The sequence below is a fragment of the Pseudopodoces humilis genome, chromosome 17 (assembly GCF_049639895.1).
Source record: "Pseudopodoces humilis isolate 2021_Gansu_Grassland_sample_001 chromosome 17, ASM4963989v1, whole genome shotgun sequence".
NCBI lineage: Eukaryota > Metazoa > Chordata > Aves > Passeriformes > Paridae > Pseudopodoces > Pseudopodoces humilis.
This window is the reverse complement of record NC_142216.1, coordinates 8,610,406-8,634,760: the sequence shown is the minus strand read 5'-3', so window position 1 is coordinate 8,634,760 and position 24,355 is coordinate 8,610,406. Positions and strand designations below refer to the sequence as shown.

General features: G+C 41.8%; 1 protein-coding gene across 1 annotated transcript in view; it reads right to left on the bottom strand.

Annotated features, from left to right (window-relative positions):
• The window catches only part of TRPC7 (transient receptor potential cation channel subfamily C member 7), a 62,518-nt gene that overhangs the window by 13,715 nt on the left and 24,448 nt on the right, over nucleotides 1-24,355 (bottom strand). Inside the window, exons 3-6 of the mRNA XM_014253054.2 lie at nucleotides 13,309-13,473; nucleotides 9,114-9,330; nucleotides 4,219-4,452; nucleotides 2,164-2,428 (exon numbers count right to left, since the gene is read on the bottom strand). Of these exons, the coding sequence (XP_014108529.1) occupies nucleotides 2,164-2,428; nucleotides 4,219-4,452; nucleotides 9,114-9,330; nucleotides 13,309-13,473 (881 nt within the window). The remainder of the gene's footprint in view (nucleotides 1-2,163; nucleotides 2,429-4,218; nucleotides 4,453-9,113; nucleotides 9,331-13,308; nucleotides 13,474-24,355) is intronic.

Below are 24,355 nucleotides of genomic sequence, written 5' to 3'. Positions count from 1 at the left end.
TCTACCTCAGGGCTTCTAGTTTGTTGTATGGAATGTCTAAGAAGGATTTTCAGGATGAATGTAAATCTATTCTCTTTGTTTCACATGATGAAAAGGCTCATTTTCACTGATCATCATTTGTCACTCCTGTGTGTTTAAATAATCAGAAGAAAGTAAGTATTTTTAAAGTCTCTTCCAAATTCTTGAAAGGGAAATTTATGCTCATGGAAAATTTGCTTTGTAACAATATGAAGTCCCTCCAGGATAAGTAGTCAGCAGGCTGAAGTTAAGGAGGATCTCTCCCCAGTCCAAATATCCCTTGGGCATTTAAAGCAATCTTTACTCTAGTGAGGAGTCATCACTTTAGTGAATGTTTGATCATTATTTCAATCAGAAGACAGTAACTACTGAAAGATGCACTTAGATAATGAGTGCTAATAAGAGAGCTACTGTGCTGAATTGCACCAGTGACTGGAATTTGTCAGTGCTGTTCTCCAGGGATGTGCCCGGGGGATGCCATAAGCGAGGGCTGCTGTGCCACCAGGCAGTCAGGGATGGTACTGACTTGATTCTCATTAAGTCTTGTGCTTCAAGGGCATCTTCTTCTTTTCAAATCTGAAGCAAGTCACATCCCACATCTCACATCAAGTGAGAAACACTCAGTTCTCTTCTCCCAAATGACTGAGCACAGATAGATGTAAATGCATCTGTCTCACAAATCCTTCCACTAAAATGTACCCTGAGACTCTAGGAGAGGTCTAGAAGGCAAATATGGCTCAACAAGGGAAAATAAACATTATGTTACAGGTTACATGTCGCTCAAGAGGGCGGTGCGTAAAACTGGAAGACAACAGCCACTTGCAGGACAGAAAGGATGCTGGAAAGGTCATTACTCCAAGAGGAGTGATGAGCTTAGCTCCAGGCTCACTGTGTAACACGTTCCAGAATTGACACATTAAATGCAGCATCAAATGTCTGCTGTGCACACAGTAGCCCCTGTGGACCCAGGCACTGTGTCTTTGGAGTGGCTTCCTGCAAGTCAGCTCACAGCAAGGGGAAAACATGACAAGCTTCCTGCAGACAGGTGTGTGGGAAGGAAAGCCCCACCCTGTGTCCCTAAGGCAAGGCAAGGTGGATTTGTGAGACACAAAACTGACAGTCCCAGAGCTATGCTGCTGCTACATTGCAGTGCAAGGGAGGAAGCTTTGCCCTGGATGCATGGGACACATCCCTCTTACTTAGCAGGACTGCCCCCTGCTCTGAAAACTCCTTCAGGACCCCAACTCTCCCCCACAGGACTGGGACTTGTCTTCCTGGGGTCCTGGAGAATCAAGACTGCATTTTGTCCTGCCACCAAAGGGCTGTAAATCCAAAAGCAGCCTCACTCTGAACCTCATTCCACTGGCATTTGCCAAGCTCTTTCTCTTCCCAAAATCCCTGACAAGGTGAAGGAGGGACAGCCAAGCACAGACAGCTCTGCAGGGCTGTGGGTGCTGGCAGGTGAGCATGGCCCAGGCAGACCCACTGTGGAGAGGAGCCTGCTGTGATGCTCTGTGCAGCTTTTGCATGGGAAAAGCTCCTGGCCAGGACTTAAACCTCACATCCCAAGAACCCTGGGTGGTTTTGCTGTTTTCAGCACCATGACCAGCAGGTGGCTCTGAAGAAGGGCACCCAATAATCACAGCTGCACTCAGATAATGTCCTGAAACACGTCACACAAACACAGAATATTCTGAGTTGGAAGGGACCACACGGACCAAGTCCAACTCATTGAGTCCAACTCTTAAATTAATGGCTCAGACGGGAATTGAACCCACAATGTTTGCTCTCGAAGAAGCAAAAGCCTTCCTTGTTTTACATACATTTCATCTTACAGGTTCAAGAACAGTAATCTCAATTTTAACTTCTCCACTGTTTCTCTTGACACATTGAACTGAACATCTCACAAAACATTTCCCCGATCTGCTGTTTTGATTTCCAGAAATAGCCAGTCCTGAACTGCTCCTGTCCCTACACTCAGGCCTAGATCCCCTGCCAGGGCTGCAGGCTGTGGTACAAGTTTCCCTGTCAAAACCTGGGTGTGATTTCCCCACACAGCTGCAGCAGAAACTACCTGAGCAGACCTTGCATCAGCAGCAGGCCAGAAGGGGCTGAGAGAACGGGCTCCTTCCCGTGGCTACTCACGTTGTAAACGCAGGGTTGTACTTTGCACCAAGGTAGTAAGAGTAAAGGTTGAACATCCCAATCATGAAGGCTAGGAACACCATGATGAAGATGACCATGAACTTGAAGATATCCTTCACAGTCCTCCCCAGAGAGATCTGCAGGGGGCCGAAGCTTTCGTTGGCTGGAAGAATGTAAGCAATGCGGGAGAAGCTGAGTACCACAGCTATGGCATACAGGCCTTCTGAAATGATCTGAGGATCCGAGGGGAGCCACTTGTTCCTGGCTAAAACAATACATGTACACTAGGTGTTAGTAACAAAAAGGGTTAGATGGAAGCTACTATGATACATGACCCTTTTCCAGACTCAATCTTGCATTTGGGTGGGAGTTAAAGAGAAAAAAACAACTTTGGAGCAACTGTTCACTGGACCACAACACGCTGTACAAAGTGAATTAGTTGCATTTTTCATATGATAAAGGTGGGAAATCACCAAGTCACAGGGATTTACTGAAGCCATGCAGTGAAAAAACCAGCATGGTTTTAAACAAAATTGATATTTTCTGTTTCCTAATTGAATATCAATTCTGCTGTGCCTTCTCCATTTGATGCTTTTGAGATGGAGAACCAAAACCACAACACAGTGGAGTGTAGCTGTAGATTTGGATACAGGGCACTGTGTCAGTATTTGGAAAGGAAGCATTAGGGAGACCAAGATCTTTAAATAAGAAAGTTAGGATTTGTTCAGATAAAGCAGGCATAAACATTGTGTACCATTTTCATGTTACCTCTATATTAAAACCAGTTTCTGAACTCTAGTTACTCTAATATTTTTACTTTAGAGAGCCCCAGATATGCATAATTTACCTAATCTGCTAAAAAGTAAATATTTATATTAATATGGCTTATAAGTGTCCTTGCATCAACTGAGGTTCTTGATGGAAAGATTGTGACTCACAGTTAGAACATGTGACATCTTCAGGGCCACAGCAGTACACTTAGGCATTATTTGCAGTAATTTGAGCCAAAGGAAAAGCAACAGATGGAGGAATTCACAGGATCTCACTGGGATATTCTGTTCTGGACCCCTTGCACCTTTGTATCATGAACTCACTTTAAATGGGTGAGCAGAAAGCCAGAGAGGGAAAAGCCACAACACCATCTCTGTGGCCTCTTGCTTGCATGGGCAGAGAGGGATGCAAGAGGCTGAGCTGGTGGGGCCACCCAGACCCCGTGGCTCTGGAGCTGCTGTGGGTCAGGCACGTGGCTCTGGGGCTGTGTGTGTGGGACTTGTCTGCAGTGGGGGAAATGCTGCCTCAGGTCTGTTCTCTAGCCCAAGCACAGCGCTAGAACAACCACCACACAGCCCTAGGGAACAGGTGGAGCTCCTTGGTGCTCAGTCTGGAGCTCCTGCAGCCCCCCTGTGAGCAAAAATCCCCATGGATTCTGCCCAGGGTGCCATCCAGAGCTTGCAGAACTCTGCAATGTCTCCCCACACACGTGTGAAGCTCTATTCATTTTTGTACAGCAAAGGAAAACCATTTCAGCCATCCAAAATAACATTTTCAAGGCACTGATGTGGCTTGCATTTCCTAATGTCAGCACTTATAGGTGATACAGGCTCCACAAAAATGTAGGTTTTGACGAGCAGCAGCTATTTTTATTGCTATTTTTATTTATTTTTATAGAGGTGTTGGATGTAACAGAAATGCAGAGTTACTGCAGCCTCAGATTCTGTATTTGTTCACACAACTCCTGCCTCTCTCATTTGGAAAAACCAAACAGATTAATTAATCTGTAATTCTGCTCACTCTGAGATGATGATTATCTGTTGCTCAAGGTAAATTTTCAGGATGTGATTGACCTGAAAGTAGCTGTAGCACAAGAGCAGAGGCTGAATGAGGTTCAGATCCTTTCTGACTGCTTAGAAAGATGGCTGGAATGGGTAGATCTAGGGAAAATAATTTGGTTTGTTTAGGAAAAAACTATATAAATAGCAGAAATAAATAGCTTTCAGTAGTGCCACACATTAACCTAACAGAACAGGAAGTATTAGATAGCAAAAAGTATCTTACCATAGGTAAAGTAAGCAACTTCAGGGGGAAGGGTGACATTATTGAGGTCATCATCTTGAACGTACTGATCTACGTACTGTTGTGCCTCGGACGCTTTAAGAAAAGCCATGAACCTGGCAGTGAATGATGCTACGAAGATGGACAGCATCCCAAAGTCCAGCAGATTCCAGAGATGCACCACGTACTCACGTGGACCCTCCTCCCAGATCTCCTTGCACTCTGACCATATCATACCTGTGGAGGGATCAGAGCATCTGTAACTGGCAAACACAGAAGGTGTTTTTGTATTCACACAGATCTGTTTCCTGTTTGCAGTGGCTTCTAAGACCGAAGCAAGACTCTTTAATTAAACAAATTTATTGAGAATGTCACCTTTTCTTAAAAAGTAATACAACCTTTTAGTTGAAGTGTGTCCTTCCATGCTTATGAAGCAGAAATCTCAAAATGTCACTATATAAGTCAATGGGAAAGCTGATTTCTGATGATGACAGGAAAAGCACCGTTCAGAAATTCTGATGACACTAGAAAATTCTACTGCTGATACAGTCAGAAAAAATGCAGATTTCCTCTCTTGTCCCCAAAATGACCTTCCTACACCATTGCACTGAAGATGGCACTGCCTGCTCTGCTGCTCTTTTCCTCCTTCCCTAAAAGAGTGTGTGTGTCCATTTTAAGAATGCAAACAGAACAGTTCAAGAATAAGTTTAGTATGATTGAAAAAGGGTAAGACAGAAGTTCTACCCATCCAATTTCATAAGGCTTTCTGTATTAAATAATGAATTTCCATATATTAAAGTCTGATCTACCACTTTGGAAACACTGAATTTAGCCCAAATTAATGATTTCTGACAACAGACTTACAAATGCCAACTTACTAAATGCCAAACCCAGTGAATTCAAGTATTTGACATCCTGCTGGGAAGATCTGGGGTGGACAAGTGAATTCAGTCAAAGAGCTCAGGCCAGGTTCACCAATTTTCCCAAATTTCAGCACCAGCAGGACTCCAGGGCTGAAATCTTACTCCTGAATAGCTAAAGTGCTGGAATATTTAACCCACTGATAAATATTTCCTGTGCTCTACCCAGTCCTGTTTCCATAGCAGCAGCAAAATTCACTTTTAATCAAGAAGGAGCAGCGCCTGCCAATTTCCATGTGACCTCCTGCAATCTTCTCCTTTCTGTGAACTCCTTTCATCCTCTCTGCTGGAAGCTCTGGTGGTGTGGCATGTAAATGCATTTGCTTGGCTACTTCTGAACCTCCTGGAAGCACAGGGTGTCTCCAGAGATGCTCTGGGAAGCCGGGTTACAGGGAGGGAAACAGGTCAGTGGGAATTTAGCCGGAGGCTGGAGGAGTGGAGAACTGCTGCTGTCACTCCTTGTGCATGGGGAAGGATTTAAAGAGAAAAAGGAAAGCTGGGTTATCCATAGCACCATCAGCCAAGGTCACAGAGAGCCCACGACCTCCACAGCCCTGGAATCTCCCTGGAGATCTACCCTGATACAGGTTATGCCCAGTATTGGTCTGTCTGGGAGAGAGCCTGAGATCTGCAGAATGCTGAGCAGAGGCGAGTGAGACTTAATAAAATAGCCTAAGGGAGAAGGTGGGAAAATTGGTTTCTCAGGAATTTTCCTGGAGCAAGGATGAAATATTAAAGAAACATTTCTACTTTGAATAAAAACCATTCCAGAAATGATGGATAGGAGCCATTATCCCTGTGCATTACACATGTGTGCTTTATGAAGGTACTAAAGCACTTAAGGAAATAACACATGCGTGGTAGCATTGCCCAACAAAGCACTTGCTCACCAATGACCAGAAATTACTCCCATCCAAATTTATTTCTAATTTTGCTCACCTAATATACCTAAATCACAGATTAATGAAGTAAGAAGTGCTTAAAACTGAGAAGTCTGACTAAAATTAGAATCCCTCTGTAAAAGTAAGATGCTACTGGCTTATAATTTCCACTGTTCTTTTCCCCAGCTTTGTGGCAATAATTTTTAAAAAATGTCTATTCAGGCCAAGTAGAAAAGTTATAGTAATTACTTGGTCAGTACTGCTGGGTAATTGAATATACCTTGTGAGAGAGTAATTCAAAGCTTCTCCTTAATAAAAGTATTGAGAAGGGAAAAATCAGGTAAAATGCAGGGGATGGGACATAAGATGAGGTGTAAGAAATAAGGAGAAGCAGTTAGACAAAGCAGCTCTGCCAGGATGTGATTATATTCCAGTGTGGTTCCTGAGGCCCCCAGTGGCTCTGGCAGGGGTCATTTCCCTGAGTTTGATGCTCAGAGATGCGGGATATGAGCAGCTCCTGGATCCAGCTTCTGCATGTCTCTTGTTCCCACAGCAGGGATAATCAGAAATGTCACCTTGATGGGCAATTCTGGTTTCAGAAGGGGAAGGAGAGTCAAGATACAGGCACAGTCCATCTGGAAGAAAAATGGGAGTGTGCAAGAAGTGCTGCTCACCACCTGTGCACAAAAAGGAACAGTTTGACAGATTTTTATATCCTCTGGCCTGGTACATAAATCAGGAGCAGCTGATGTTGCAGAGTTGCCTTTGAGCCTTCCTGGGCCCACCATAGGCTGTTGGATTAAGAGATTAAGAGTGTTCAGATTGCATCTACCCAGACTTTAACTGCTGCTTTTGCAGTGGGGATTTAGAAATAAACCCCCTTGCTTTCAGTGCACATTTCTGCCCCTACTGCCCACGAGGAAAAGGCCAGCCTTCCTCATTTGAAGGCAAGAGATGGGAAGACCTGGCCACAGGGAAGAGGCAGCCAAAGCATGTAATGAGCCCTGGATGCATGAGCCAAAGCTGCTGTGCACCATGTACAAAGGGATGTTGGTCTTGTTTAACCTCATGAGACCCCCATGGTTCCTTAAACTTGTCTGGATGATGCATCCCATCCTTCAGGTGTGTCAGCCCCAGCATTTACCGTCTGCCATCTCACTAAGGGTGCACTTGAGCCCCCTGCCTGTGTCATTAAGGCTGTATTAAATAACACTGCTCTCAGTACAGAGCCCTGAGGGACACCACTTGTCACTGGCGTCCATCAGTGGAGAGTGGCTCCACAACACAAAGTGCTTCTTATCCATCTATCACCCATCAAATCCATCTCTCTGGTTTAGAGAGAAGGATGTTGTGGGGATCCATGTCAAAGGCTTTACAGAAATCCAGTTAAATGACATCTGCAGCCTGCCCTTGTGCACTTACACAGTCACTACATCAGAAAAGGCCACTAAGTAGGTCTATGTTGGCCACTTTAATTATATTTCTACTTGCATATAGGTATTTATAGTGCCTATAAGATTTTAGCACCAGAAATTGCTACCCTTAGTGCTTCTACAGGTCCAGGGTCACACACAGGGCCCAACAAGTGCAGATGTCTGCAGGCCATGTGCACCAAACTTTCACCTCAGTATTGCTGAAACATTACTTGAAGCTTTAAGGAGACAAGCAGGTAAAATGGCCAGAGAAGACTGTCAGTGCAGATGTAGGCAGTCATTAGAAAATCTCATTATATCCAGGAGTCTGTACAATGAATCACCTTTCTTCTCCCAGAAAAGTGAAAACCTTCACTTTAAATGAAATGGTTTTTTCTTCATCTCTCAGGAACTCAACAAGCAGACAGATACCTACTGCCCATAAGAAAAAAAAAATACCTAGTTTAAAATCTAATCATCTTGTCCAACTGCTTTATTATAATTTTAAAAATATATCTTACAGTCTTACTCTATCCAGTCTGGCATCTATTCAGTATTTTCTAGCCTAATATCCTGTATGGGATTCTGATTATTGAGGGGACAGGGGACAAAGAAACATTGGCCAGGAAGTCATCAGATAGAGCAGCCATATCCTATTTTTCAGGGGAATTTAATGCCATCAGTACTTATGGAACAGTGGAATTACTTGCTGCAAGAAAAGAATGAAAATCATGGTGGTGAGCAAAAATAGCTATAGAGGAGGTAGAAAAAGATTCAACAGAGTTGATAAGCTCAATTTCCTGATAAATTCTCCCAAACTTGTTTAGATTAGTGGTTCAAACTAAGTGACCTGCCATGAGTAAATGATGCCTGAAGGAAAAGTGAGACATCTGAATTTGTCTGAAACTCCTTAGAAATTTAACCTGTGCATGTGGCGCACTTTTGCACTCAAAGGGTTCACCCACATGAATCCTTACTTTGTAATTGTTGAATAACTTAATTTCTTTTATAAGATTTGAGCACTGCACTGTCCATTCTCACCAGCAAAAATATCATACTAGGAATTTCATAAAATCCAGCTCTTACTTGCCTAGCAGGTTTCATCACTAGATCTTGGAGTGCATTACAAAAAAAGCAAATGACATTATACTCATTTTGCAGACAAAGACACTGAGGTTCAGTGAATTACAGTGGGATCCCATGGCAGGTTAATTAATCAGACTCACCACACTTCTTTCTGCTCACTTTGTCCCAGAGTGAAGCCACAAGTTTCTATTACAATATTACCTTCTTTAAGATGTAATGTTTAAACCAACAGAGCTCAATAGGCAACATCTATAGCATTTACTATGGAAAGTGGAAAATTCAGGTAAATGAGAATTTGCTAAGCATCATGCAATGATTTCAAAAGTGGTGACCAAGATCAAAGTCTTCTTTGCTCCTCTTTTAATCAAAACTCTTGACATCAATCTCTAGACTCATAGTGGGATGTTTCAGTTTTGGGGAGTTTTCTTGGTTTGGGTTTTTTGTTTGTTTAGCTTGGGGTTTTTTTTTGGTTGGTTGGTTGGTTGGTTGGTTGGTTGGTTTTTTAATTTTTTTTTCTTTGTCTTGTCACTATGTATCATGATATTCCTAATGAGGTTGAATTTCCACAGAGGACTTGTAGACATTTTGGTTTTACTTACCCAATACCCACTTCATGATCAGCAGTTCTGTCCATGAGAACTGGGTTGTTTTGACCCTGAATATTTGTTTTGGATGATCTGTGATGGTCTCGTTGGGGAGATTTTTGACTCCTTCAAACCGATCTGAAGCGTTCACTACTAACAGTCCAAGGAAGATTGTGAAAGAAACTGCATGAGCCACAAACTTCATGAAAGGACTCCGAAGGGTACGTCCCAGCTGCAATGGAACATACACAGTCATAAGGTTTTTTATGAAAACACCTCCTAGAAGTTTTTTCATTCTAAAAATCTGAAACCTTTTGCCTACGGTGAAAAGGATTCAGTAATTGATTCTGGATCATTAGCTAAATAGGGTTGAGATTTGTTCAAGTTGTTATTTGCTATTACTAGACATTATGCATTGGGTAATTTTCTATGCATGGCAATGTGTTACAATGCCCCTTTAAACCCACATGCAGTATCTCATTGTCCTGGCCATATGGAGAGTGGAAAATGAAGAGACAGGGCATTTTTAAGAGAGAGATGTTTGCTTGTGTCTGTGTTATATGAATGCACTAGTGTGTCAATATAAATTCTAATGATGGACACAATTGTCATCCTTAAATCATTGTTATATGCTAGGATCGTTTATTAATTGTGAATTCCTCATTCATTATCAATGTGCTAGAAATAACCTTCTGTTTAAATATTCTTTAGTAATGCTTTTCATATGCTTTGCTATGATAGTCTTCTCTCATAATTAGTACAAAAGCTGGAGAATTACTCCCAGAACACAAGGATTTATTTCAAGACACTAAGCCAAGAACAAGAGCAGCAGGTCTCTTCACTACAGATAATTGTTCTGTTCTTCTTGAAAAGCTTCCTTCGTTAATGAATTTAAATATCACTCTTTTAATTTTACATTTTCTGTGAACCAAGAAAACATTACTCCAGAAAGACAGAAAGAGTAGAAGCATTTTCAGGAGCACTAGGGCTGAAGCCTGTAGTGTTGGACACAACAGGAGCAATGGAAAAGCTGGCCTGGATGGGGCCTTTCCAAACTCCCCTCAAAGCCAATTGGATTTTTTTTTCAGTATATTACTCATGGATTCATTCCCCTTGATGCCAAGGTATCATCCATTTTTTATTAATATCCACAGATTTGATAATAAAACTTCATAGGAAAAAGGACGTAAAAAGGAAATTACTTGTTTTCGTATTTATCTCCAATAGCAGATTAATTCCAAGGAGCCCTGGTCTCTGCTTATGGCAGAACAGGAAATATTTCAAAAGAAGTCTCTAGGTCTAGCAGAAATTCAAAGGAAGTCCTAGGATTCAGGGGTTTATTTCTTTTTCTGATTAGAGTTTTTAAAATGTCAATAAAATATGTTATAAAATTGACAGAATGGGAAATCCTGTTGGAAGATGTGCATGTTTCTAAATACTGGAGAGACTTTTCATTAAAGAAAATTAAAATATCTGCTCTTTCCCAAGGTTCTTATTAATGTTATCTGAGTCCAATAAGGATATGTTTAATTTGGTAGATATTGCACTGATTTGAAATCCAGGTTTATTTAATCTTGTCTAGGCAGACATAGGAGTGAATGAAGAGTGTCAAAACCAGTCTCAACACCTGCAGTGAGGTCACCATTAGTGTAGTTCTCAACAGTTTTTTATGGTTGATGTTGTGTAGATTTATGCTTTGTAGTAGAATTTATAATTCCAGTACTGAGCTGATGGGGTGATGGGACAGGTCTGAAAAATGTCCCCCACAGTAATAATCTCAGATGTTTTCCTCCTGTGACCTGAGAGAGTTCAGATTTCAAGAGTAAAGTGGAACAACAGCCATGGATCCTTAGCAAGAAGTTTTTAAGAAACTGCATTTGCAATCTCTATGAGACTCATTTCTACCCTGAATTCACTGAAAGAGAAAAAGCACTACCTATTGCATCATGAATCCTCTCCACATAATTACACTTTTTCTGCAGTCTGTAGAAGTGTAAAAAAGAAAGACCTTAGATTAAAGTAGCATAGTCTCAGTTATCAGAGAAATAATCCCATGTATTACAGAACCAAATGAATTCCATGGGTAATTTCCTTTACTTCTCTCATGTTTTAACAGAAATCTGCATTTAGTTAGCGTTACATCAGCCATTTGTCCCATTTATTACTGCAGAAAGCTTACCACTATTTTCTTGAGCTGATGCTTTTTATATCTTCTCAGAAATCTGATTTTTAGCTAAGAGCTACAGGTGTTGACTAAAATATTCCATAAAAAATTAATGAAGTGTCAATTCCTCCATCCAGTCTAATGCTTTATGACAATAAGATTTTTCAAACAACATGATACAGCTAAACTCAAGGTGCATAACTGCATGAGTGTATCACTTTCTTGATTTTTTAGAAAATCAAAATACCACCCTTCATCAAACCAGGATTTCAGGGTAGTGTCTGGCTGTTACTACTAAGATAGAAACACTGACAGTGTGTGAATACAAAGGTTCACTCTTAAGAGAGTAGATCATTTCATGACTTAGTATCGTATCTCTATGATAGAAAAATAATGAAACATACATTCATGTCAAAGCAAAAATATATTGTGTGATATCATTTTAATCTTAACTGATTATTACTATGGAAAAAAATATTTCTTTGCCCAGTTGTGTAACATCAAGATTGTCTCCATCAGTAAAAAGCCAAATAAAACACTTGTAAAGTTGACCAGGACAAAACTGGGCTGCTCAGAGTGGCGACACTGCCTGTGTAGAATTTTCTGCAAAACACTGTGAGAGGATATCAGGCTCTTGGATCAACCTGCAGCTCCTGAAATTAACAGTGATGATTTTGGGTGAAGTACCAATTCTTAGGGAAAAAATTGCGTTTGTTATTCAGTTATTTCTATCACAGGCCCCAATCAAAAATCAAGAATACATTGTTCTGATCAAGGTAAATGCATGCATTAAAAGACAGTACCTGCCTGAAAGAAATTTCAATTGGACTTTGTGCTAGAAGGTTACATGTGGCTTTTCACAGTCTAGTGGGGTGAAAAGGAAGGAACATTGAAAAATGAGAATGTATGAAAGGTTCAGGATAATGAAATCAAAGCTGATGAAAAGTATCTTTCCTCCTGTCCTGGTTTAGGGCAAATTTGAGAGGAAACCTCTGAATGAGGTCCTTCCAGAAAGCAAATTCAAGCAGTTCCTCCCCCATCTGGTTTGGGAAGAGATTTCCTTGGAGAAAAGTGGAAAAAACTGTTTATCTAACAGAAATTGAATAATAAACAATAAAACTTTTCACTGTTTGAAGAGATGGCAAATCCAGAATAGTCCTTTTCATGGGGTGTAGCTCGGCCTGCTCAGTCTCTTATCAGAGCCTCCTGCTCTGGAAAGTGCCGAGGCCCAGGCCCCGCTGGGCCACAGGGGTGAGCTCCTGGGGTCTGTCTGGGGTTGCAGTCCAGAGCAGGTTTGAACAGATCCAAGGAAAAAGCGGGGGAAAATCCAGTCTGGGGGACTTCTGTGCCTCAGCTCTCTGAGATCTGACTGCAAGCACAGGAGAGCTGTGTCCCATTGTCTGTCCTGGGGGGTACGAGCATCATAAAGTCACCCCAGGACTCCTCCCCTTTTTAAATTTTAATATACCTCCCTCAAGAAATTAAAACCAAGTAACTTTCTCAATAATTTCTTACTGCTGCTGTAAAACTGTTTTAGTTTTAGTTTTTAATTTTAGTTTTAGTTTTTTTAGTTTTAGTTTTGGGGGGGGAGGTTGTCTCCTAAATTTCTTTCCCTTCAGTTTTTATGTTTCTCTTTTAAATTCTCCACTTATTTCTAGTCTAATTGTTCTTCCCAGATATTGCTCTCTTCAAATGTGGCTTCTGTAATTCTGAGACTGCACCACAAGTGTTGCTGTTGGCTGGTGTGCCCACTCCCAACACGTTCAACAGAGGTGAAGGAAATTAAACAGCTTCATAAACTCCTGCTAGACTGTGCTCTGACATGAGGGAATCGAGGTGGTAATTCCACACAACAATTCCTGCCACGATCCAGCCAAATCCTCCAGCAGCACAACCTGGCTCTCACATGCACTGCTCTGTGAGCACCTCTGGAGTCCTGTCTGGTACCCATGAAAAATGAGAGGCCTTGTGTTGATACATTCCAAGTGCTGGGTAAAAATGCCTGGAATGAACCAATGAACCCTGCACACCACCAGGAATTTGTACCTTGCTGCAGGGAGCGATCCAGTACGCTATGGCGAGGAAGGGCAGCCCGATGGAGACCCCAAAGACAGCCAAGAACTTCACAGCTATGGATTGCTGCCGTAAGCCTGAGAGGTTTTCATACCACATGGTGAGCAGTTGCTGCTGGCAGTTGGGGTGAGCAACAAACTGTAAAAAAAACAGAAATAGGGACATCAATAGCATTGTCTGAAGAGGTTGAGATTGCAGGGAATAACCTTCTGAACTTGCCCATGGAACATGACAGGTCATGTCTTTGTTGTCCAACACAGAAACAGAAACCTGCAAACCAGGCACACAGGACCCCCAGGTACTGGCAGAATGTGCATTGCTTCTGCTCCCTGTCTCCTCTAGAGAAAAGCTATTTTTATATGATTAAAAAGCAGAATGTCTGAGCCAAATCCCAAAATCCATCAGTGGTCAGCACTGACAAAATGCCTCTAAGTTACGTCTTGGGGTAAGACAGTGTACCCTGAGATTCAGAAAAGACACAGAGGTGCTCAGGAGTCAAGCTGAAAAACACCATGATGACTTTGTTAAGGACAGAGGCCTTTGACACAGCAGCTTAACACAGTGCTAATATTATATTGTTCTATTCACTTTGTAAAGACCAAAAGGGAGCCATTCTGCAGGGCTCTCCTGCAAGTTATGAGATCTGGCTGGTGTTTTGCTGCTTTAAATGCTTTATCTCAGAGTACCTTTCAAAATATGACAGCTCATTCTTTACTGATAGGACAAAAGGACAAATTCAAAAGCCGAAGGAAAAGCTGTGGTGCTCTGGTACAGAAAGTACCTGTTTTGTACCCTGTAACTGAGACTCTTCAGTTTACTGTTCAGAAGTAAAAAAAAGAGGTAAAAGAAAAGATGAGCAGCAGAAAAGTGAAAAGGGCAATTTCTTGATGGTAAAATTACAGCACCACCAGATCCTACCTAAACAGTCTTATAATAAAAGTTTGAATTTCTTTAGTTCATATTGTTCTTTGAGGTGATTGAATTTAGAATGTGGCTATTTTTAATCACAAAGAAGGATAATTAAAATGCAAAATAACAGAAAGAAAAAATGAAAAAGAAGTTATGTTGTTGATGCAGCTAATTGCATTAGTAGAACCAAGGGTTCCATTTATTAGTTCAGTAACTGAATAAATGCTCCTAGGAGGGAAATGTAAAATGCTCTACTCTTTCAAAGAGCAGAACTTTCTGGAGGTGAAGGGGAGGATGAAGTGGGTCAAGAAAAAAATGAGAGGAGGAAAGCGGAGGGACCATGCCTGGCAGCTGCCCCTTGCCCTCGAACAGCCCTTTAAGCTTCACCCAGCTGGAGGATTTCAGCTGTCATCTGTAGTTTTCTTGGGACTGAAAAGCAGAGAAAATTCTAACTGTGCTCTCATCTTCACTATCTGTGAACCGATTTGGGAACTTAATGGACTCTTTTTGAGATGTTTGCATAACAAAACTGTTATTGTTCAGGAGGAAATACAGTTGCAAAGTAATTAGGATTACTCTGGAGTAACACTTTTCCTTCATTAAGAGCACATTAGCAGCTGTTTAAAATATGCTTTTGAGATGAATTAGACTTTGGGGTCTACATTTCTCAAAAAGAAAAAAAAACAAAGAGACTCTACACCTTCCACTGAATAAATCAATCAGAACTAAGAAAATTGATGGGTACGTTTAACCTCCTTTATCTTTAGAATATTTTCCTGGAAATATTAACATTTTAATATGCTTTTTTGTAATCTGCTTTCATGAAAAAGAGGGCTTTCAAAAAAAGATTATTATAAGTCATGAGTCCTAGTCCTTCTGAGCATTTAAAATTTAAGGCTGAGGTGATGACAGGAGTATTACAAGGAGGCATTACCTTCCTAATGCCCGGTGTTTATGTTTGTCCTAGCGTTGCTTGGGCTTGTTATCTTCCTGGCAAAGGGACAGAAACATGAAATGGAAGGAAGCTCAGTAGAGAATTGATCCCTTTTGCAAATTTTATTTTCAGATATCATGAATTCAACAACACTTGTAGTGACTCATGGAAAGGGGAATGACACTGGTGAGTGTGCAGGCTTCTGGGATGAAGGGCCTGAGCAATATCCAAACTTCCTCCTCCTGTTGCAATTGATCACTGCATTATGAGAATTGATTCAAACAAAGAAATCCAGTTGTCCTTGGCAATGAGACAGCCAAAGACTTCTGGTTGGCATTTCAGAGACTTCATCAGACATTTTAATCTGTCCGTTTTTTCACTTGGTCTGGAAACAGCTACAATGAAAATACAAATATAGGAAATTTGAGAAGGAATTGCCATAAAACCCAGTTCAGTGGAACAATTTATTTTGTACAAGGCAATAAAGACAGGCAGAGGGCCGTAGAGCCTAGAGGGTGTTCATCTGCCATCTGTTTGGCCCATATCCTCCCATTCCCCACACCAGTCAGGATTTTGCACTCCCAGGCCTGCTCCTGGGTCAGGGGTCTCATCAGCTCCTCTGGACATCTCAGCCCCCACTCTAGACACACTCCAGGCCCTACAGAGGAAGCTTACCAGATGGAAACCAGGAAAGTGGTATCCTTAACACTCAGGGAAAACTGAACATTCTCAAAAAGTTGAACAAATTCAAAGAAGAAGGGAAGGAAAGGCTGGAAAGCTTCATCCCTTGCTCCTCCTCTACCAAACTGGGTGGAGTTACTAATAAACCCCCAAAACTTGCTACTGGGACTGGGAGGCAGGGTAGGACAAAGAAACCACAGACCATACATGTCTTGAACATACTCCAGGACCTTTGTAAACTCCCTATAAATCATTATCACCACGCCCAGCAACATAGCTACTCTGCCCCTCTTCTGTAAAAGCTACGTGTTTGAGACAATACTGGAGCTATCTCCAGGTGAGAAAAGAAGCCTCGGGACTAGAAAGGTCTTAAAACCTCAAAGTAGCCTAGGGACCAGAGACACATGAAGGCCTCTACTCAGAGAGACATTATGAGTTCAAGCAGCATGGATGTGACTGCTTTATCCCAATACAGAGTAAGTGAAACCAAATGAAATCAGTACAGGCTTTTTCCACTTTCTCAAGCTCCACATTGGGCACCAAAAAGTATTTGTCCTGGTTTAGGGCAAATTTGGGAGGAAACCTCCAAATGGGGTCCCTCTAGAAAGCAAATTCAAGTGGCCCCTCCCCCAGCTGGTTTGGGAAGGATTTCCTTGGAGAAAACTGAAAAATGTTTATATAATAAGAAAAGTACTCACAAACATGAAAAAATGAATAATGGAATATTCTCATTCTTGTAATAATGGAACCTCTCGTTGTTCTGAGGAGATGGCAAATTCAGCCAGTCCTTCTGTGGATGGGAAAGAGTCCTTTTTGTGGGGGTGGCCTCAGGTTTTGCTCAGTCTCTCCAGGGGTTGGGTCAGCACAGCTTGGAGGGCCCCAGAGCACAGTGCTGGTGTTCCCAGACTGAACAAGAGCTGAACAGCTCCAAAAAAAACTTCTGGCCTCAGCTAACTAAAACCAACCTAACTAAAATCAAAGGAGAGCTCTCTGCTGCTCCCTGACTGTGCTGCAGACAACACAGTCTGAGAGAGAGAGAGAGCTGAAGCTCCTATCTCTTATGTTTTTGAATACAGATGCAAAAAAACCCCACTGCTTTTTCTTCTCCCCCCTTCCCTCTTGGATCGAATTTTAAAGGCTCAAAACTTATTTCTGGGCTAAACAGATGAATGGGGATACAATTCAGCATCATAAAGTCACCCCAGGGCATCATCTTACTCTGATTATTACAAAAATAAGGGAAAGATAAGTTAAGGGTCAGAAAGATCAGAGCATGAATGAGTTTTGATCTGTTATTTGTTTACAGCAAGCAGTACAGTTTTCATTCTTTTCTCTATCAGGCATTAATGAAACACACAGTGACCCTTGGGCACTGCCAGCCCTCTCTCTATCAACATTTCAGAAACTGATCTAAGATCTCCTCAGAGATGTTACAGAGCCATTTAACTTTCTCTCTTCCCTGGGAATGGGCACTGACACCAAGTTAAAGATTACACTAATGCTTTGGTTAGTGACTTAGGCACGGAGGAGAACAGAGCTGAAGACAAAAGCGTCAAGGCAGAATGCTTCAAAGCATAATGACAAATGGTGATGTGTGATATTGAATTTCAGAGGACTGAATGCTGCAGTGCTTTTTCAATGTTCCCATTAAACGTTATTTTCCTTTCTTCAGTGCTGGAAAATGAGGCGAGGAGGCTTTTAGGGACAAACTGTGGATGCTCCTGTGCTGCAGACAAGAAAGAGTGGTGTGGCCAGGGCTGTGCAGAAGGGCAGGATATCTCTGATTGAAATGGAAGCACTGGCAGTGGAGGGGATTGCCTGGCTCCAAAACCAGCCACTTAAAAGCATTGAGTGCTTTATCTCCCGAGCAGAGTCAGTAAGGTAATGCATCAGGATCTGCGAGCTCAAGCAAAATGTTTTCCAGTGCTCCTGCATTCAGAAACCACGGTGGGAGCTTTGCTGCTCCCATGGCCCTGCGATCCCAGTAGATGGCAGTGGTTTTTCCTGATACCGTGCATACCTCTTGATAGAGGAAGGAAATTGTTCTTCCCTCCAGACGATCAGTCACACAGCTTTTTTAGTTAAAAAAGGCTAAAAAACCCATAATAAAATCACATATCAATCAGCTCAAATAATGAAGCCACCAAGGTAGCATTTTTGAGAGGCAGTGAATGACTTAGGAAGGTATTGACACATCCAAAAGCCCCTGTCATGTGCTACAGGGGATTAAATGAGAGACATGAATATTTACCTGGAATATGGAAAAAAGTTTCTCAAAGACTTCAGTGGGTGTTGAAAGGACCCAAAGGAAGAGTTTTACATATAGGAATAAAGAGGGTGTTTCAGAGACCACTGTGGATACCATATTGTGATCACTTTTCAACATTTCTATCTAATTTGATGTGTGACAGCTCTTTCTGGTAGCTTGATGTGTTATATGCATTATGGGGAAACATTTTTGTCTTATGACAGAATGAGAGATTTTCCTTAGCATAGTTGTTCATAAAAGTAGGAGTTTCACTCCACAGATGATAAAGTACTTTCATAAACATATAGAAAGTTACTTCTGATAAAGAACAGTGTAATAGAGAGACTTTTATTTTATTTTATTTTATTTTATTTTATTTTATTTTATTTTATTTTATTTTATTTTATTTTATTTTATAGGAGAGGAGAGGAGAGGAGAGGAGAGGAGAGGAGAGGAGAGGAGAGGAGAGGAGAGGAGAGGAGAGGAGAGGAGAGGAGAGGAGAGGAGAGGAGAGGAGAGGAGAGGAGAGGAGAGGAGAGGAGAGGAGAGGAGAGGAGAGGAGAGGAGAGGAGAGGAGAGGAGAGGAGAGGAGAGGAGAGGACTGAAAAATGGTGTCAGCAGAAATAAGGAAACCTACAGCAAGACAGCTAAAAGATAGAGGTCAGCCTCAGATGATTGGAATTAATTGTGTAGAAAGAAGCCAGTATCTCTTTTATTACTGAAATAATTCTATTTCCCTTAAAAGTACAGAAATCTACCACTGAGGCAAAAGAATTAACCACTCAGACAGGATCATCTCACTTTGATAATGTATCCTCCACTGAATAGCCAGGGGCTGTGGTAGGAAGGCAAAACTCATCAGTGAAGCAGTGAAAGCAGATAAAACCCTGCGTATCAGAACTAACAACATGAACCTGTGACTATAAAGTCCTGAGGTGCTCCTGTCGTGTCCTCTCAGCTTGTGCCCTCCCTGTCAGCCTCATGGCAAACTTTGGTGTGTTTAATCACTGAGTGCAAGCTGAAAAGGAGCTGCATAAATAGACTTTCAGGAGAACATTGGGGATGTCAAGAGACACTGGCAGGGGCAGGGATGAGCAATTTCTCTTTCTATCATGTAGCTGCATTCATGTCCTTGGAACAACCTTTCTGGGTTCATTATTAAGCATTTATCTTTTGATGTAGCTCTTTGCTTCTGCAGCCCTACATTTATTAACACATTTTAGGCTGCAGCACCTGCTCACAGGAACCCTGGGCTGGGTGTGTAATGCTTCAAATGCCAAAAATCTGAGGAATAATGCTGACTCGAGTCATCCAAAGGGTTCCAATTGTCACCTCGTGTCCCTGAATTACAAGTGAAAAAGAAGGGGGCAGCAAATGGGTTGCATACATGGCTTTTCCCATTTTTCCAGCCCTTCCCATGGCAGGAGGGTGCTGTCAGGAGCAGAGGAGCATTGCTCCTGCAGGGGTCCACACATCAGAAAAACCAGGTGGGGTCTGAACCACACACATTGCGTGCTCTGCAAAGTTAAAAGTACACCAGAATTATCATGAAGATTTCCTGACACCTCACAGACAAACACAGCCCGAGCTGAGCTCGTGTTCCCAGCAGCACCAAAGCCAGGGCTGCTCTGGATGGGGAATTGAGGTTTCCTTGGCAGCTTTGCTGTGCTTGAGCAAAACCTGAGGGAGGGAGGGGAAGCTGGGCTTGCTGCATAGGCTGTGCTGTTCTCCCAGCAGAGCCTTCACCAAAGGAGAAATGAAGCCATCCTTTTCCAGCAGGTCACTGAAAACTGTGGGAGTATCAGCAAACATTGGCAGGGGTGGAAAAAAACTGAGGGAAAGGTCAAAGCAGGATATTACTGCTCTTCCCCTGAAGGGTGAAAAATACACTGCCATTTCACCAAAGAGGATCAGATGAATTAAGATATAAACATATGCCCACATGCAAATGACAGGGGGAAAAAAATCAATGAATGTATTAAAACAAAACATAGTTTCTTTGCTTTCATCACACTTTTCCCTTTTGCAGATTCTTTTGCTATTTTAGGCATTTTTGAGACTTGAAGCCTAAATAAAGGGTCTGCATTTACACTGAATCAAATACTTTTCTTGAAGTGAAACATACTTTTTTGGGGGCGGAAAAAAAGGTGGAAAATGTGTCAAAACTTTTTTTTAATCCAGTACAAGTCCCATTACAGACTTGTTTCACTTGATGCAGAGCAGAAGAAGACAGAGCTCAGTGGGAATTACTGAAGTTTGCTGGAAAATATGCAGTTCAGGGAAAGACCAGCCCAGGCAGAAGCCTTTCCTTATCTCCACATTGTACTCTGCTCTGTGAACCTCCAAGTGAACAATGAGCCCTTTGTTTTGCAGAAACTGTTCTGAGACCTTAGCAGAAGCAGGTGGGATATTCTATCTGATACTATGTATTTATTTCATGCTCTGGAGTGTGAAAAAATTTGCCTTTAGCAAATGCTATTAAATTCTGAGAGCTGAAATTGTCAGAGGGTAAATACGGCTGTAACTTGGTTCACTCTTTGCTGTTGTGGCTGCGAGAGAGGCAAATAAAACTGCAGACAGTTTAAGAAAGAAACAGAAAAGTACATGCCCTACTGCTAATGAATTAAAAATAACAAGTTCTATTCCAAAGACCCATGCTGTGACACTGGGACCGTTTCACAAAAAAAGACCTGCTCTAATTATAGTTAAATTCTATCCTTGGCCACGGGCCCTGCTTTAGAAATACTTCGCACCAGACTAACCTTACAAGAGAGAGTAAAAACAGGTCCAAATTCCTTTGCCCAGCTGCAAAAGAAAGATTTTCGTGGATGAAAGAAAATTCATCTGATCAAGTCTCGTTTCCATGGGATCTAACCACAGCATAAAAGGAAACACTACATGACAAAAGTCCTCTGAGATATTGCCACAGACACCCAGAGAACAAGGAAATGTCCCTGCCCTGAGGATTGCTGCAGCTTTCCCTCTGTCCCTGGGGTTCATTTGACTGTCTAATGGCATCACACAAATATTCATGAGATTCTTGCTCATCCTGCATATGAGCTATGTGACAGGCTTGGTGAATATTCAGTCTTGCTATCTGGAGTATAACTTCAGCATTTTTAAACCTGTAGCAAAGGGAAAAGGTTTGGGCAAGGCCCAGATGAGTTAGGGTTATCAGGGAAAAAAACCCAAATAATTGTCCAGCTTCAGTCTCTGACTTACTTTTTGGGCATAAACCCACAAGTATTTAGTACAGTTTTAGTAATAAATTGCACCTCTCACAAAATCTTTCACATTGTTTCCTTCTGAACCAAAACACCTTTTTTATTAGAGCCATTTGGCAGAGGGCAAATACTTCACAACCCAGGACACTCAGACATTCCCCAGTTTTATTAAAATCCAGTATCTGGATCCACTTGCTGGTTGACCTGAGTTATCCAGCACAGAATTATAATTCTGAACAGTTAAAACCTTCACATAGCTGGTTTACAGGCACATCTCCTTCCTGTGGCTCATTCTGCTCTGTAAAACCAGGAGTGCTTGGGGCAGATCTGCTCCCTGCCAAATCAGAGTGCATTAAGAGGACTGGGATCTCCCCTTGCAAATGTGACAGGGGACAGAAGCAGGGCAGTGAGGGCCATCCCAGGGCTGCTGTGACTGCCCCAGAGCCCCCGTGGGACTCAGCTCTGGGAAGGGCATGGCATGATCCTGTTAGGATGAGTGACGTGGGTGGAAACAGGCTTTGACCAGGCACAGCTTAAAACCCAATAAAAACAAATTAGTCTAATAGAAAACAAAAATAATAGGGTAAATAAAACTGCCAAGACCACTGCAAATGCAATTTACCCATTGACACTAATGTTCTTCAGTGCTGACTGGAAAGGCAAAATTAATAATCATAGTGGAAGGGACTTTTGTTGTTCTGCAGTTAATTTTATACCATATGAAACGAAAAGACAAGTCTGGTATGTTTGATATGTGTATCTAGAAAACACAGAGTTTCCACAAGTTCTTTGATTGGTTCAGTTTATTCCTTTCTCTGCCTTAAGTTTCTTTATAATTTCACTTTCCTGAGACAAAGATAGGGATTTTTTGGGCTCAGAATTCTTCTCTAGGGTAGGGAATAAGGTGGTTGACTCTTTGGAAAACTTCAATTTCTTCTTCTAGTGAGCTGCATGTTTTCTGAAGAGATTTATTGTTACAGTCTGATTTCTCATTTTACATATATGAATAAATCTTATCACTGAATTATTTATCTGAAAACAAGAAACTGAATTGCAAGTCCCAGCCTTTAACATTCCAGGATTTTCATATCTGTGCAAAATCAAAACCGCTTGAAAATCCTTATTATTGAATTATTCATCTGAAAACATGCCACAATAAAAAATTACCCAACAACAATGTCCCTTCAGAATCTGAAAAAAACAGCCACAGAGGGCACGTAAGGAAAGATTTAAAATGCCATAGCTCTTCCTCCCCCAGGAGAGCCAGGAACTATTTTCCCTTGGCTACATGGTGAAGGAACTGGGTTGGCACTGGAGCTCCAATGCCTCAAGTGCAGATGGATTTATTCCCAGCAGGGCTGATGGGGAGGCAGACTGGCTCGTAGGATGAGACTCCCCTCTCCATCAGGTAGAGAGTCCCTAAAATGTGCCCTAATGCAAACATCACAGGCGTGTGACAAGAAGCTGACACAGGAGAGCCTCACCCTGGGACAGTGTCCATGCACATCCATTTGAACACCACTTGGGAAAAGACCCTCAATAACTTGAAATACTGATTCATTTATATTTATGTTAAGGGTTCTACTCATCCATATCTGAGTTTTCATCCCAAATGCACCTTTACAGGTCTGTTGCCTATGGGGAATTAGGCAAAGTCAAAATTGCAGTCAGCTAAGGTCAGGTTTGTAGCAAACAATATTAATTGCTCTTTTCTCTGGGAATTTTATTATTAATTATTAATAAAGGTAATTTTAAACCCTTTCCTCTGAGATGTACATCCACGCAGAGGTTCTGATGTGTTCTTGTGCTCACTTGTCTGTATCTTGACAGACATTTATGACCCTGTGACACTTTGTAAATGAAAATACTTCAGTCTGCATATTACAGTTAACTGGGAATATTGCAAACAATATTCAGGATGGAGAAATGATTCACTGAAACCTTAAGAGGATGGATGGATGGATGGATGGATGTGCAGGAAATAACAAAATGAGATTTGTCAAGGAAAAAAAATGAAAACATCTGGGAAAAAGGAAATAATCAGAGTCAGATTTTAGTGGGAGGAATGAACCTTGCTAATGAAATACTCAGATATAGAAATGCATTCTGTGGGGAAGGGAAGTAACTCCTTCCCTTTACAATCTCTGTCAAAACATCTGCAACATGCAATTAAAAATGTAAAAAGAAAAATTACATGGATAAGTTTTAGAGTCCAGAATGACCACAGTGTTTCCACTGACATTAAATTACATTTTACAGTATTGACTGACTCTCTTCTGACAGAAGCAAGAGATAATTTTCTGCCCACCACCACTGTCCAAACCACCAATGACTTCACAAGACCTCAGTTAAATACTCCTGAAACTAAAAGGTGGGCAAGAAAATCAATGAGGGATTGCAGAAACAAAAATTCAACTTTATGAAAGCCCTTTTTTGATTGAGGAGATATCCTTGTGGCTTCTCATCAGATGCTAAACCATAACCCTGTCCTGTTCCAGGCCATATCTGTGTGTTTTACAGCCACTGAGGCACTGAAAGATCAATGTTTGTCCTGTGAGAAATCCCTAAACTAAAGCTGTGGATGTGAATCATCTCATGTGGGTTACCCAAATGTAGTTTTCCCTTGGTGTTAAGGCTGGTGTGCAGGCTGTGGGCCGGGCCCTGGTGTGCCCTCTCCCCTTTCCCTGCAGGATTCCCTCCCCAGGGCACTCCCAGCAGAATTCTGCAGGATAGCTGCAAGGTGGAAGCACAAACACATCTCACTCACCATGGCACCTGGCACAGACACTCTCCTTGCTCTCCTTGGCCAGAACTCCTTGTCAGTTCTGGGTTTCTCCTGCCTTCTGTTCTCCACCTGATTTTCCTGTGCTTCCTGGGCAAAACCCAAGCTGTCCCAGGTAACCTTCCTAAGGATGCTCCAGTGGAGCTATGTTTGGGGCAAGTGCCTGTTCCTGCACGTTTAGGGGCGCAAAAAACCCTCACAGGCAGGGCTGGTTCTCTTGTTCATTCAGGGACTAACCTTCA